This window comes from Neltuma alba, unplaced genomic scaffold (genome assembly GCF_004799145.2).
Source record: "Neltuma alba isolate B1F8T4 unplaced genomic scaffold, ASM479914v2 tig00011497_pilon, whole genome shotgun sequence".
In the NCBI taxonomy this organism is placed as follows: Eukaryota; Viridiplantae; Streptophyta; class Magnoliopsida; order Fabales; family Fabaceae; genus Neltuma; species Neltuma alba.
The window spans coordinates 587,017-603,049 of record NW_021636165.1 but is presented as its reverse complement, the minus strand read 5'-3'; the positions used below and the strand labels follow the sequence as shown (position 1 = coordinate 603,049).

The 16,033-nt window shown below is 33.0% G+C and overlaps 3 protein-coding genes and 1 long non-coding RNA gene across 4 annotated transcripts; all 4 read right to left on the bottom strand.

Annotated features, from left to right (window-relative positions):
* Window positions 1-4,654: 4,654 nt before the first annotated feature.
* Window positions 4,655-8,339, bottom strand: LOC114714224 (uncharacterized). The gene is made up of 3 exons (XR_003737428.1): window positions 8,262-8,339; window positions 7,497-7,543; window positions 4,655-4,710 (listed from the first exon to the last, which is right to left on the bottom strand). It is a non-coding gene; the product is annotated as an uncharacterized LOC114714224 (long non-coding RNA).
* Window positions 8,340-8,678: 339 nt separating this feature from the next.
* On the bottom strand, window positions 8,679-13,058 carry LOC114714284 (disease resistance protein TAO1-like). Its single transcript, XM_028899012.1, has 5 exons — window positions 12,936-13,058; window positions 12,559-12,831; window positions 11,662-12,474; window positions 11,099-11,561; window positions 8,679-9,052 (listed from the first exon to the last, which is right to left on the bottom strand). The coding sequence occupies exons 1-5, from the start codon at window positions 13,056-13,058 to the stop codon at window positions 8,679-8,681; spliced, it is 2,046 nt and encodes a 681-aa protein (XP_028754845.1).
* Window positions 13,059-13,124: 66 nt separating this feature from the next.
* Window positions 13,125-13,883, bottom strand: LOC114714283 (TMV resistance protein N-like). The gene has a single exon (XM_028899011.1). It carries the CDS (start codon window positions 13,881-13,883, stop codon window positions 13,125-13,127), a length of 759 nt encoding a protein of 252 aa, XP_028754844.1.
* A 645-nt stretch (window positions 13,884-14,528) lies between these two features.
* On the bottom strand, window positions 14,529-15,053 carry LOC114714282 (TMV resistance protein N-like). The gene has a single exon (XM_028899010.1). It carries the CDS (start codon window positions 15,051-15,053, stop codon window positions 14,529-14,531), a length of 525 nt encoding a protein of 174 aa, XP_028754843.1.
* Between the last annotated feature and the right edge of the window lie 980 nt (window positions 15,054-16,033).

The following is a 16,033-nucleotide window of genomic DNA, read 5'->3' as shown; positions in this document are numbered from 1 at the left end:
TTTAAAGTTAAGGGATTAAAATAAAATCTTATATAAAGTTAAAGGACTAAAAGTATACTTTAGTCAAAATCAAAATTTTAAAAAAATAAATCTAGACTATTCAAATCAGGTCTAAATGGTTCATAGCACTAATCCTGGGTGGCCATCTTTTTTATGATCTTAATTGGATCCCCATCAATGTGATGACTGTATTTGAACGGGAAATAAGATGAATGGAAAGTGATAAAATGAAAAAAAGGTTAATGTAATGTTTGGTCATTATAATTTGTCCTCATTTTAATTTTAGTTTTGATTTTCGGTTCATAAAATTTCAAATTATAGGTTTTAATTATTTAAATTTTACTCCATTTATAACTTTAGTCATTGTAGCTTCATAAGGATGTGAAGGTGAAGTTAACACTGTTAAGTTTGCTGATGTGTCATTAACACCATTTATTCTACTGACATGGCATGCTGAATTGGTAGGCTGACCGGACTTGATTTTAATTAAAAAGAATTATCACGTTCTTCATGGAATCACAGTGCGTTCTTACAACTGCTTCGTCAAAGTTTAAAGCTTACTCTTCCATGAGAAGAATGAGCAGCAGTTGACATCCTCCACAGACCACATTGTTAGATCAAAGCTCCTCTGTTGGCTATTCTTGATTCTTGTATAGCTTTGAAAAGTGCGCGTATGATATTTTCTCCAGTCCTAATGAATTCATCATGAATTCTTTTTTTGTGCAGAGAATGGTAGAGATAATTGGTGAAGCCTAAACGAGCATTTTCACATGAAAACTAAGAAACCCATCCCCAGTCTACTTGTAAATAACATTTCGAGCCTTAATGCCTTATTACAAGTCACTTGTAAGAAAAAAAATCACTTAAAAAGTAAACTGCAGCATTAAGCCAATGTGAAATGACTACTTTATTTTCTTGTACCCATTAAAGAAGTAAAAGTAAGAAAAAGATATTCAGCCAAGAAAAAAACAGTAAGAAAAAGATGGCCCTTCAACACTGTCGGTGATAGATTGTGTATCACTGGTCAATGGTCAATATAAAATGGCCTTCATAACGCTGCAATGTTTACTTCAACATCAACGACTAACCTTATTAGGAGAATCGAGCGATTCCAATCTATTTATTGAAATTTCACACTACATACTTTTTAAGTAATTCGAAATTTATTTCTATGAAGTATTTGTTCTTTGAACTTTGAAGTATGTCAACATTATCAAAGTTTATCATATTTAATTGCTATATATTATAATTATCCTAAATGGGAAGGAAAAACGAGATGTCACACTTTATGAAAGGTGCGTAGTATGGCCTAAAAGAAATTCATTAATGCAATGAAATGAAGTGATTTTACTTTTAAATGGACTAGACTGTCAAAATTGACACACATTAGATTTACAAAAACTTAAGTTCTCATCTTATACGAAACATTGAAAATAAAAGATAGGGATTGAAATTGAGATTAAAAAACCTTATTTAAAGAATATTTAGCATGGGAGATTTTTTGTTATATAGGATTAGATAAACTCATATATGTGGGATTGGAGAATACCATGATATTGGGTTTGCATAATCCCATGTAACATGTAATTACTCATGCTAAATACTTTTTTAATTTCTTGTTATATGATATTAGACAAACTTATATATGTGAGATTGGAGAATACCATGGTAGGATGTGGTTTCTCTAATCTCACCTCAATACGTTTGCCTAATCTCATGTAATATGTAATTAAACATACCAAATACTTTTTTAAATAATTTTTCTTAATTACAATATCAGTCTCTATCTCTTATTTTTAATACTTTGTACCAATGGGCCTTAATAGCTCACTTGCTAACACATTTTGATTATGATTAAGAAATAACAAAAACAAGCAAAGCATATACAACACTTATGAATCTCGTTTCCTGGCTTCGGCAGATCTGTAATGAATCCAACTAAAATGGGCTTGAACCTGAAAAAGATCATTAAATGGGCAAACAAATCAATCAAATAAATCAAGGCTTCCGAATCAATTAACGTGGTAAAGGAATCTATTAGCACCTGAGATTACGATGTTGCAGTCCACATGAGGCAGTGAGAAACTTATGCCACGGCAAGGGAAACCGATGTTAATATCTTTTAATCTTGTCGACAGATTAAATATCTGTTATGTTAATATTATAATTTTTTTTCCAAAATAAGATATTTGAACGAAAACAATTAAATTGATAGTTCATTTTAATATTTTTTTTGGCATCAATTTATTTCTCATATTTATGTGACATGAGAAAAACATTATTGAAAACTTAAAATAACTTCTCCTAATATTGCAAGCCATCAAGCAATCATGCATGGTAAAAGAATTAAAAAAAAACCATTAAGAGCTTTCTTTTGTTTTTTGTTTTTTGTTTTTTTAAAGGACGGACTAGGCGGACAAATAGAATGCACGGTTACATCAAATATTACTACAAACAAATGTAAATAATAGGGGGAAAAAAAGACTTTCTAATACCTAAGATCCTAATGCCAAGACATCAAAACCCAAGAAAAAAATAGCATAACAGTAAAAGTCTTACAAATATAAAGAAAAATGGAGAAAACATTAATAATAGAACAAAGAAAAAAGAAAAGAAAAGATAAGCATCCTGTGAAAAATTTGATCATCGCCCTTGACTTTGATGGTGATGGTGACTGCTGTACCTAAAGCAGGGAGGAACATTTTTAGCAACGAATGTTTGTGATGATCACCTCAATTCAATTTATACAGAGTAGTCACACACATATATACAAATATATATATATATATATATTCATTTCTTTAAGAGGGAGAGAGTGAGAGATTTTCATTCCCAATTACCTGAATTGTTGCATCGTTGTCTTGGTGGTCTTCAAGGATTGTTACATCATTTACGTCTTGGTCTTCAACAATATGCTCCACCAACAAGTCCCTGCAGAAAATGAGACGGCTATAAGTTTGAGAGCTGACAATTATACTACATTCGGTATTAAATATAGGACCTCGTTTACTATAAATAGGGTCTTATATTTAGGACCGAAAGTAATATTAATTCAATCATTAGAAATGTAACCTCATGATAATTTGTGCACTAATTTGAACGGAGAATTTTGAATGCTGTATCTGGAATAATAAATATGCTCCTTTAATTTTCTTCAAAAAGTTTCAAAAAGTACTTGAATAAAATGCAGTGACTGATTATAAGAACAATTAAATGAAAGAATTTGCAGAAGTCATTGAAGAATTAAATAGTTAGAAAATTTCCATCAAAAGAAAGGCATGCTTCTAGAAGTTGAGAGCAAAAAAAAGAAAAAAAAAGAAAAGTCTTAGAAGTAAATCTCACTCCAATGAATCTGTATACACATAAAAAGAATAATTAAATACCGAGAAACAATTCATATCTACCAGCTTCTCTACTTGCATATAATATGCAAAATATAATACTTATATCAAACTAGTAATTGGAATAAAGGATCAACTCACCTTAAACGTCTGCCATTTAAACTGATGTATGGAACGTGACAGATTTTGGGCCAAATTTCCCCATCCTTGTCGAGGCATCGCTCTTCGAGAGGCGAGCCACCCCTAATGTGGAGCATTTGTAAGGAAGGAGGCATCATTCCTCCTCCTATTTTCTCAAGCTTGTTAGAATACCGAAGTTCTAGCTGTTGAAGAGAGGTTAGGTGTTGAAGCCCCGTGCAATGCAATGTGTCAGAACCAGTAGAGATGACAAGCTTATTGATAGTTGGAAGGTGATGCCATTTTGCATGACATGATAATAACTTGTCACACTTTATTATCTTAAGTTGTTTTAAGCTGGATGGTAACAATCCTGGTGAGAATGGCTCCATTCCTGGACATCCTTCTATTTTAAGCTTTTCTAAATTTGGAAGAAGACGTTCCATGTCATCAAACAAGGACGTCAGAAACTTGCAATTGCAAATGGAAATCTTTCGGAGGTGAACAAGAGGCGCCTTTGAAACCAAACAAGCCTTGAGATTTTCACATAAGTAGCCGTTTCACTGATGGGGGAATATGAATCACAGGAGGTGGCACCGCGTCAGACAAATCCACACAGCTAAATCTTCAATATGCAACTCTGCGGACAGAGACCCCAACATGCGCGCGCTTGAAATTGCCAGTTCGTGTAGGGAAGGTGGTAATTCTTGCTCTTGCAACACTACATTTGGACTTTTAATTATAGCTAAATTGTGAATGTTTGGACACTGTGGGATAGAAGAAGCAAGCGGTGGACATGACCCAATCCCCAGACCCTCTAACGAAAGAAGCTGGGGAGGTAAATTTCCAACTAATTTGGGGCAATTAAAAAAACGAAGGCTGCGGAGTTTAGGAAAAGCTTGCATATCAATAGAATGCCATTGTTGCCAGGAGATCACATCTTCAAAATGAAGAGTTTCAAGGGAGGGAAACGGTACTATAAGTGAAGCACAATCATTTGCAGCCTTGAAAAACTCAGAACCCACTGTCACCACACTCTGTAATCTTTCAATTCTTAAGGACCTCAGAGAAGGTAGTTGTCCAATTGCAGGAATTCTCCAACACTTGTTGCAATCAGTCAGCCGCAACTCAATCAAGTTGTTGTAGGAACGACCTCCTGATGACCAAATTGCATATGTTGTGCCCCTATAGCCGCCATCTTCCAAAATTTCTAAATCCTCGTAAGATTCAAACTCGTGCTCGATACATATCTCTGTCCATGAAAATAGAAATAAATATTGAGAAACACTAAAGTAAGGATAACATAAACATTTCAAAAATGTTAAAAATATAGAATAAAACTTAAGCAGTAGTGCTGGTTAAAAAAAAAAAAAAAACAAAGAAAACTTGCGATGGTGTAATAAAAATAAAATACTGTGACTACTCTTAAAGAATATTCTGAAAAGATTCTTTGAGTATATTTTTTAATTAAAAAATATTAAATAAATCTTAGTTACTGTTTTACCTCTCATTATACTCCCTCCAGTCTTAAATATAAGACCTATTTTATTGTGTAATTTACACTATAAAATGGGTCTTATAGTTAAAACTGGAGGAATATTAAATTTTCAGTTTATCTTTTAATATTAATATTTACGAATGATCCATTTAATATTTTTACTAAATTAAGACATAAATTTTTAATTTAATTGAAAATACATGTATATAATTACAAAATATTTTCAGATAATATATATATTTAGAAAATTACATCACAAGTAAGTTTTAATAAATAAATAAAATTAAATATTTAAATTTATTATAAAATAAAATTTGTATTTATAAAATTAATTAAATTTATAATATGGCGATGGATTTAATAGTGTGACAAAAATTTAAAATGTGCATTAAAATTATTTTTTTAATTTCAAATAAAGATATATCACATGTGATTAAATGATAATTATTAGGTAATTTTTGCATTAAGGAGGGGTGTTTTGGTCAAAATAACTGGTCGATCCTATGATTTAATAGTCAACTAATGGTTAGGTGGATGGAAGTTGAATCTCAATACTAGAAAGAAGTTTTGTGCAATATATATTTCAGTTTTAAGGGAGGTCTGTATAGGTTTTCAAAATAAAAAGGAGGTCCTGTAACTTAGGTTAAATAGAGAGGAGGTCGATGTGTTTTACCCTAATAATAATAAACTATAGATTGGCCAAAGCTTGTAGCAAATGAGCAATTTTAAGTACATTTTATGCTTTGACGCTGTGTTATAACATAAACTTTTAATTAAAACAGGATAATTCATTAGGTTTACAAAAGCTAATTACATGCAAGGCTTTCTAAGAAATCATGTTTAACGAACTACGAACACAGGCCAGGTTACACATCCAGACAAGTCATTGATTTCTTAGAGAATCCAATTCGATATTCACTGTGTGCGGAGATGATTCTCCAAAGAGTATGAGAAGAGATAAGGAAAAAAGTGATGCATGATATCTTTAAGGCATGGTCAATTTTTTTTAGGCTTAATTCGTCCCTACCTATTAATATTACAGGATACAAGTTAGGTTGACTAGCAATTTCCCACATGATACAATGAATATCCTTGACTATCAATTGCATTATCAAAATTCAAGCCAAAGAAATAATAACTTTTACAAAGTGAAAATTTGACTATACCTTTGCTTGTATTCAAGGATAAAGGAAACAAGTTTAATCTTGTTTTGTGTTTGTGTTGTATGTCCTTTCTTCTTGTCTAAATAGATTGATGGTGAGGGGTTTATAGATTATGAAGTGATTCCTTGAAAAGATTCCTCTTAGAACAATATCTCTTCAACTAAAAGTCATAACTATATGTTGACTCATAAACCACCATAATTTAAATAAGGGAAAACCATATTAAAGGTACCTATACTTTCTCTCAATTTTTAATTTGGTACCTATGTGTTTTTTTCTGTTTAATTAAACATTTAATTTTATCTTTTTAGCAACATTAGCTCTTATAACTTTGTTCTATTGATATTTTTAGTCTCTACATAAGGATTAATGATGTTAATAGAGGAAAAATAAAGATTTAGTTAAGAACAAAAAACACATAGATACCAAATTGAAAATTGAAAAAAAGTATAGGTACCTCTAATATGGTTTTCCCAATAAATAACTGAAAGATATTTAATATCCTTTCCATGAAGAGTCATACTTTTTAATATGTAAGATTGCCTTGAGAAAATGACATAACCTTCCACCAAGTGGTGGTTATCATACCTTTCTATATGTCTTTAGAAGTTAACTTTGGTATCTTTTAGTGTTGTAATTACCTACACAACCCTTCATATAAATATATATTAATTTATATGAAGATATAATCCCTCATATAAATATATTAATTTATAGGACACAACCCTCCATCTAAATTTATTAATTTAATAAATTTACATAAGTACCTGACTTTCTAAAAAATACAGCTTTTCATTTTAAAAATATCCCCAACACACTGGACAGTCCAAATTACGTGCTCATCGTTGGTGGTGAGCAACAGAGAGGGGAAGGCTAAAACGAAATGAGAGAATTGGCAGATTGAGAGGAAAAAATTGGTAGAGGAAGAAGGCCAAGGAAAGGATAAAGAGAAATAAATACAAAGTAATTTTACTTTTTTTTTCTCATATTAAAAATTCACATAACTTCATTATGTTTTCCTTTCTCTCTTCATTATAAGCATATTCTTTTAGTTCTTACCATGATAAATGCTCCTTAAGCTTCCTATTCTTATTATATGTATAGCATAATACATGTTTTGTTTGAAGCATCAAGTTTTTCAGCCCAATATTCCTAACTTACTATTAAAACTTCCCAAGTATCGAAGCTCCTCTAACTATTGAGTGTAATTCTAATATTTTACGATAAATAATTAATTTTAACTATTTATGTAAAGTTGTTATGGTGATTATTATAATATGGATTAGAGATAGTAACATTTTAAAATAAAACCAAGGATATAATATGAAGACAATGTCAGTGACAGCACACGACAAAACAAAAAGGATCAATAACTACCTTCATCCTCCGCGGAGTTCACTGAATCTAAATCTTCATGCATATCCCTGCACCCAGAAGAACACCCTTGTTTTACACACACACACACACCCCAACTAATAATAGTTCCACCCAAGGTAAACTGTTTTAAATACAAAGAAAAATAATAATTAAAAGCAAAAACATTCATTTTAAATGTAATCACATGATAATTTGTGCACTAACTTGTACAGAATTTTGAATGACGACATATCTGCGAATATATACTCTTTTTCAAGAAGTACTTGAATAAAGGGATAATTACAATGAGGTCCCAAACAAGAAAAACAAGTCCCAGAGGTTGTCATTATTACTATAAGACTTGTTATTATGGGCTGCTGAGGTTGTTATTAAGACTTTTTGGTAATTATTTCTCTTCTGTGGGACTTAATTGTAATTTCTCCTTGAATAAATTGCAGTAACTTGTTGGCTTGGAAGGCAGTATATATAAGAACAATGAAATGAAACGATTTGAAGTCATTGAAGAATTAAATTGCGAGAAAAATTTCAGGGGAAAAAAAGCATGCTTCAAGAGGTTCAGAGTGAGGAAAAATACTAAGAATAAGAAAAAGTGTCTTCGAAGTTAATTTCACTCCTCCGCAAAAGACGAGTAATAGAAGTATCATATAATTAAATAATGAGGAACATTTTACATGGAAACACTCCTTTGTCTGCTTGCATGTAATATGCAAAATGTAACACTGAATATTAAACCAGTAATTGGAGCAAGAGATCATATCAGTGCACCTTAAATCCTCTGCATTTAAATTGATGTATGGAACGTGGAAGATTTTGGGCCAAATTTGCTCATCCTTGTTGCGACATCGTTTTTCAAGGCTGGAGATGAGAAGCTGATGTAGAGAAGGACGCAGCATTCCTCCTTCTAGTTTCTCAAGGCTGAAAGAATCCACAATTTCCAGTAGTTGAAGAGAGTTTAGATGTTGAAGGCCTGTGCAATGCAGTGTGTCAGATAGACTAGAGATGAGAAGCTCAGTGATAGTTGGAAGGCGATGCCATTGTGTATGACATGACAATAACTTGTCACACTCTCTTATCTCAAGCCGTTTTAAACTGGATGATAAGGACCTTACTGAAAATGGCTCCATTTCTGGACATCCTGCTATGCTTAACTCTTCTGCATTTGGGACAAGACGTTCCATGTCATCAAACAAGGACGGCAGAAACTTGCATTTGTAAATGGAAATCTTTCGGAGATGAAGAAGACGTGCCTTTGAAACCAAAAAAAGCCTTGAGATTTTCACAGTTTCTCATCTCTAACTGTTTCACTGAAGCGGGAATATGAATCACTGCAGGTGGCACAGCATCAGAACAATCCACTGTTAAATCTTCAATATGCAACTTTTCAGACAGAGGCTCCAACATGTGCCCACCTGAAACTGCCAGGCGGCGTAGGGATGGTGGTAATTCTTGCTCTTGCAACACTGCATTTGGGCTTTTAATTATAGCGAACTGGTGAATGTTTGAACACTCTGGGATAGAAGAAGCAAGCAGTGGACATGACATAATCTCCAGACCCTCTAAAGAAAGAAGTTGTAGAGGTAAATTTCCAATTAATTTGGGGCAATCAACAAAGCGAATAAAGCGGAGTTTAGGAAAAGCTTTCTTATCAATAGACTGCCATTGTTGCCAGGAGATCATACCTTCTTTTTTTTTGACCGGAAGGAGATCATACCTTCAAAATGAAGAATTTTAAGGGAAGGAAACGGTACTATAATGACAGCAGAATCACCTTCAGCCTTGGAAAACTCAGAACCCACAGTCACCACACTGTGTAATCTTTCAATTCTTAAGGACCTCAGAGAAGGTAGTCGGCCAAGTTCAGACCTCGTAGGGACAATATCCTGACCAAATTGGATATATTGCACCCCTCATCTTGCAAAAATGTTAAACGCACATATGATCCAAACTCGCCCATAGTACACATCTCTGTCCATGAAAATAGAAATAAATATTGAGAAACACTAAAGTAAGGATTACATAAACATTACGAAAATGTTAAAAATATAGAATTTTTTTTCACCTTGAAAATGTTAAAAGTATAGAATGAAACTTAAGTTGTGATTGATGATGGTCACATTTGTAGCAACGTTAATAGTAGCAATAAATTTATAATAATTATAAACTGCAAAATGGTAAAACCTTGTAGCGAATGAGCAATTTTAAAAATTTTATGCTCCTACGAGATTGTGTTATAAACAAGGGCGGCTTGGATAACTAATGGAGCTTGACTAATTAATATTGGCACAATAATAAGTTAACACTTCCTTTAACACTTAATATAAAAGTTAATTTGAGAGTTAGATTTGATTATAAATATAAGATCTTAATTTTTATATTTGTTATTTTTTTTCAAACTAATTTATCTAACTTATAAATTGATAAATAATCTAATGTTATTTTAATGAGATTATGTCACATTTGTTATAATCAACTAATTTGACTTCCTTAATCTATTATCCAAATCAATTAACTGGCTCTCATAGTCTTATATTGAGAATCAAAGATAGTGATAAATGTTTTAGATAGGTTATTGGAATATGCTATAAATAGGAATAAATTGATGCTTCAAAAAACTCTCTTATAAAACCGACAGGAGCAGTATTTTCTTTGAGATGCCGAGATACCAGAAAAGCAAGTAGAGCGTTTTTCAGAAAAATCTAGTGTAATATGATTTCCTAACAAAAAGATATGTGTATATATGAGAAATAAATTATTCCATGAATATTTTTGAAAAAATATTGTGTATATGAAGAGTGTTTGTGTGTATGTATGTGTTAGGATGTATATTAAAAGCAGGATATATGTTATGGTAAACAAATATACTCTATTTGTTAAATATTACAAATAATATTAAAATAGGCAATTTTGCTATGCGAAGAGAGTGATGGTCAACTAAGTCATGAGGGAGCCACCCCCCAGCGGGTTCTAGTAATATTGTATATGCTTCGAGTCGGAAAGACAAGTCCTAAAATCGGAATTTAAATCGTTGGCAAAAAAATAGGAATTTAATTTTCAGTGTCTACAAAATGTCACTCAGTGATAGACACACATCATAGGTTGACGCGTGCATAAAGCCTCACACAAGATAAATAATTAAAAATTAAATTTTACTCCCTCCATTCTTTTTCATTTAATTCCTTGGTCATGCAGAGTAATTTCAGATTATATTAGGACTTCTCTGCAATTATTTCAATTATGTGGGACTTTAGTACCATTCTTTTTAAATGAAATCAATTACTAGTTAAGTTCTTATTATGAGATTTCTTACTAATCTCTCCTTAAATATATATCCTCCAGCAAACTCGGCGCACCGCCAGATCAAGGAAAAGAGAGTGTGTGGGAAAAGGTATGAGGATATAAGGAGATTGAGGAGGAAAAATTGGGAGAGAGGAACAACGGTTATGTTTTCCTTTGTCTCTTGGTTATAGCCATATTCTTTGAGTTCTTCCAAAAGTCAAAAAAATTAATAAAAAAAAGTATAAGTCGATGATGAATTGACGTTACAAGCGGTTGAAATAAGAATATCAATGGTGAAATGAAGAGACGGGGGAAAGGGAAAATACCTTTTGTTGAGTTATCCACGGGTTGCAGGAATTGAATATTTTCCAAGTTGCTTTGTAGATCGTGTACATGAACTCCAAAGTAAATTTCTTTTTCACCTTCTGTTTCCTGTGTTGTGCTCTGAATAGAAACCTTCACTTGACTCCACTCATTTGTAATGGGGAGTTCAGTGCTGTGAATCATGCTTTGCATATCACATATATAAATATGATTAGTCTTTATTGGTGACAATGAACTCCACATAGAAGAAATACCCAGCTTGGTGTACTCATCAATGTCCACGGAGAATTGACAACTGTAGGCATAATCCCGGTCATCTTTAACAAGAATCCAGATTAAAGTCGTGGGGAACATATTACGAACCCAGAATGACACAAACTTTTCCCCACTATAATTATGGAGCCCTTCTGGAAATTTTTCCCCAGGTAAAATAAAGTTTCTTTTCCCAGATTGAAAGTTTATTGCCTGCCAATTGCATATTGCCAAAAGAAAAAAAAAGCACAAACACATAAGTAATAAGAAAAGAATATAATCATAGAGAGAGGGCTTGGGCGGTTGGAGATACCTGCTCCATTACTTTGTTTTTGGATAACTTAGTCAATGATGTGCAACGTATGGCACTAAATTTTTCCAAGTTTGGTGGCATCCCTCCAATATGCTTAAGTTTGTAGCAATTATCCAACAAAAGATATTTCAAATTGTGATACTCTCTGATGCATCTTGGAAGAATTGTGAAATTGTTAAAACTCATATCTAAATGTATCATGTTAGTGAAGTTAGCAAGACAGAAAGCAAGAGAATCATCAGATAAATTGCAATGTGAGAAAAAAAGTTGTTCCATTTTCAACGCCATTGCTGAGCAACCTACACTTGCTTCACCTCCAGCTTCACACATCTTAAAATGACTCATTCCTTCACAAGAATTTGCTGTCAGTTTCCAAAGGTTTGGTAATGTACAAATGCTAGCTGGTAGTTGCATAAGATTAGGACATTCTTCCATGTGTAAGATTTCAAGTCCAATAAGATTGCAAATTGAAGATGGCAATTCCGTGATTGCTGTCTTGTCTAAGTCAAGTGTTCGCATTTTTTCCATCATGACTAATACTTCTGGAAATGTCTGGAGACTTGAACAACCAAAGAGGTTGAGATGTTTAAGAGAGGTCAACTTAAGGCAAGATGGCAAAATCTTCAAATTTTTGCATCGCATGGCACTCAATTCTGTCAATTCATTTAAACATCCAACTGAATCATGAATTCTAATTAAATTTGTGCACCCATCAAGCCACAATTCTCTTAAATTAGAAGCTCCAGAAAAGTCAGGTATTTGCTGCAGAAATTTGCAATTTCTTAAATTCATACAACTTATATTGTGAAACGCCTGCAACACAAATATCAATTTACTTTTTATAATTAGGCCAAAACAAAAACAAAAGTAAAAGTATTAGGGTACTTGTATACTTACCTTGTCAAATGGTTGGAGCAATTCACAATAACTAAAGGACAAGTCAAGATAAACAAGTTCAGTTGGCCACAAAGATGGTAAAAATTTGAAAGAACACCCTTTCCATTCCAACCACCTCAAACTTTTTGGCAGATATTTGGGACATTCAGAGAAGCATGTTTTTCTTATCACAAGCATTTTTAGATTTTTCATTTTCATGAATGCCTCTCCACTCCATTGTACTTCTATACTTTCAGGTAAGTCCAGAAATATGGCTTCAATTTGGTGAGTCCCCTGCCAAAATGAAAAGCACGCACAATAAATTTCAAAATTTACATGTTATGAATCATTATAATTTTTTTTTTGGAGAAAATGAAAATGCATGTTGGTGATCTTACCGAGTCTTGTTGCAAGACATGAAGAATGTCTTTGTAGAACCATAGTCTACTACGTCCACCAGGCTCATATGGTGATTCTTGTCGATCGATCTCTTTCCCTGTATCTTCTATCAAGTCGTACATTGTTACACAATCTTGTTCAATCTTTATTAGGGATTTATCAATCAACACTTTAATAGCATATTCTAATCAGATTCCACGACCACATAGCCACATATCATTGACAAGTGCTAACTTCTCACCATCGAAAAAACAAGCCAAGTCAAGGAAAACTTGTTTCTCCACTTCCCCTAAAGTATCATAGCTTAATTTGAAGGCACCCAAAACGCTTTCATGCGGAATGTTTTCGAATTGATCCAATGCAGAATTCCAAATATTAACTCCATCACCACGCAAGTTAGAACCAATCATTTCTAAAACTAATGGAAAACCACATGAATAATTTATGGCACGATTGCAAACCTCCATGTAGTTGGAATCCACGTTTTCTTTTTCAAAGGCATGCCAACTAAGCAACTTAAGGGATTCCTTATCATCCAATTCCTTGACATCATAAATGCTTGTAACACCATGACTTTCTAATAATTTCTTATCCCTGGTTGTGATGATGATTCTACTTCCACAACCAAACCAATTAGAACTACCAGCAAGTGCTTTTAATTGCTCTGATTTGTCAACATCATCAAGAATCAAAAGAATCTTCCTCTTACTAAGCCTATGTTTTATGATTGGTATTCCTTCATCATAGTCACCCAATCTGAGATCTTTCTCCTTAACTAATGTACGTAATAATGTCTCTTGAAGATGTGACAAACCAGTTGGATTTTCAGAATGTTTTCTTACATTAAAAAGAAAACATGAGCCGTCAAAATTATCAGCAATGGAATTATATACAGCTCTTGCAATGGTGGATTTACCTATTCCACCAGCTCCCCAAATTCCTATCATTTTTTTTTCTTCAGTACACGAAAGATCTAAACAAGAGATAACTTTCTTGGCTCGGGGCACAAGTCCAACTTGATAATCTGCAATATGTAAACGCTGCTGGTTAATCGATCTTAGCAGCAATTTCTTTCGTGATCCTTGTAATACACTCTTGTTCATTTGCAATCCTGACCAATTTGTAAGAAGTTCGCTTTTAGTCAAACTAAACATTAAGATATGTGGATTTTATGTACAAAGACTTGGCTGTATTCCCTATTCCTCCCAATAAGATGTAAGATATAGTTTCAATCCTCACACAGTAGATGATGAAATATGAGAGTGTTGTAGCATTATTTTAAATTCAGTCCCAATTATCAAAGAAGTATTAAGTTTATTATATAAACGGTAAGTATTTTTATACACCAGTAAGTGTGAATTTAGTGTGTTCTCCCTAATTAATGGAATTCGGCCACCCTAAGTATTGGGAGGAATATGGCATGCCCAGAGTTATTGTTTCTCTTTTGTAGAAAAATAAAACTAAAAGCATGTTCTTCATTCAGCTTTCAAAGAAAAAATCAGCATATTGTTAACCCAACAAAAAAGGAATCGAACTGGCCAGCATAGACTATGTGCATGTTGTTGTAAGATTGAAATTGTAATTAACTGTTCTCATGATAATGATGATGAAAAGAGTGAAGAGATATACTTGGGTTTGAGATGACAGCCTTTGAGTTCAGCGGCTTGAGACAGAGCGAGCCTCCATTTTTCCACCTTGTGCTTGTTGTCTTTGAATCTTTTCTCCAGTCGAGCCAATGCTTCTGCATAGCTTCCTCTGGGACGTCGCAGTTCTGATGGGTCCACATAATAAAATACTGGATATATCAACCGACTCTCTTCCTTGAAGCACTCCAGAATCTTTTCAAGTTCCTGCAAACAAAATGTTGAGTTTGCATAGTTTTCTGAGAAAACTATGATGGCTATTCTTGATTTTTGTATAGCTTCAAAAAGCGCGGGTGTGATATTTTCTCCAATCCTAATGAATTCATCATCGAGAAAGGCATGAATTCCACTTTGACGCAGAGAACGATAGAGATGGCTGGTGAAACCTAAGCGAGTATCTTCACCGTGAAAACTAAGAAACACATTAAAAGTCCATTTGTAAGTTATAGAAGAGGATAGTGCTAGATGTGCCATGAGCTAATCTTAAGCGACGAGTAAAGAAAGAAGAGAGATATCTCCAGCACCGGAAAGAATGAAGGGTTGAGGTTCTGGTGACTATGAAATAGAGTCTGTGTTGACTTTAAAACAGGCTTGACTCTCAACTTAGAAGCCTATTAGGTGGGGATACTTTTTATAATGTACAAACTTTAAGATTGGAAAAGATATAAGAATGTGACAAGAAATGATCATCATTACTGTGGCTTCATGTAAAATTAAATAAAGATATTATTGAAGAGGAATAATCAATATGCAAGTAATAATGTTTTGTGCATTAATTTTTACGACAAAAAGGTATGGAAACATAAAATGTGATGAATATGAGATGCATAGTGATATATAGGTATCTAGGTTAAACGTATATATCTGCCCAATCATCGTAAAAATTTTCCAAAGAAAAAAGTGCAATTTTTAAATTTAAAACATCTTAAAAGAGGCTAGCAATTGTCTCGAAATTTCTTAATACGCGTGAAAGAGTCAAGGACTCAAGGAGGTAAATAAATGAAAGGGAAAGTGAGGCGATGTTATGAGAGAAATTTCCACGAACGATCGAAGAGGAAAAAGACGAAAGATGACATTGGAAAGGAAAAAAAAGTATGGAGACAGAAATTCAAAGATGTCCATCTATCAATGTATATTGGTGGGGTCTAAATGGTACTTGGAAGAGGACTCATCGTTATATTCACATACGCATCTTGGCTTAGTTCAGCATACAAGTGTACATTAAATTCTTAATATAAGAGATAGATAATTAATTTGTAAATATCAAAAAAATTAATTAATTCAATTATTTATAAAAAAACAAATTTGTTGGTTTTTCTAAAATATAATTTCTAATCATATCCATTGTACCTTCCTATTGATGAAAACTACTCCTTACTATGTGTATTCAGTAAGAGTAAAAATTTATAATTTCAGGGGACAAAATAAATTGTAATATTATATTCAGAACTAAA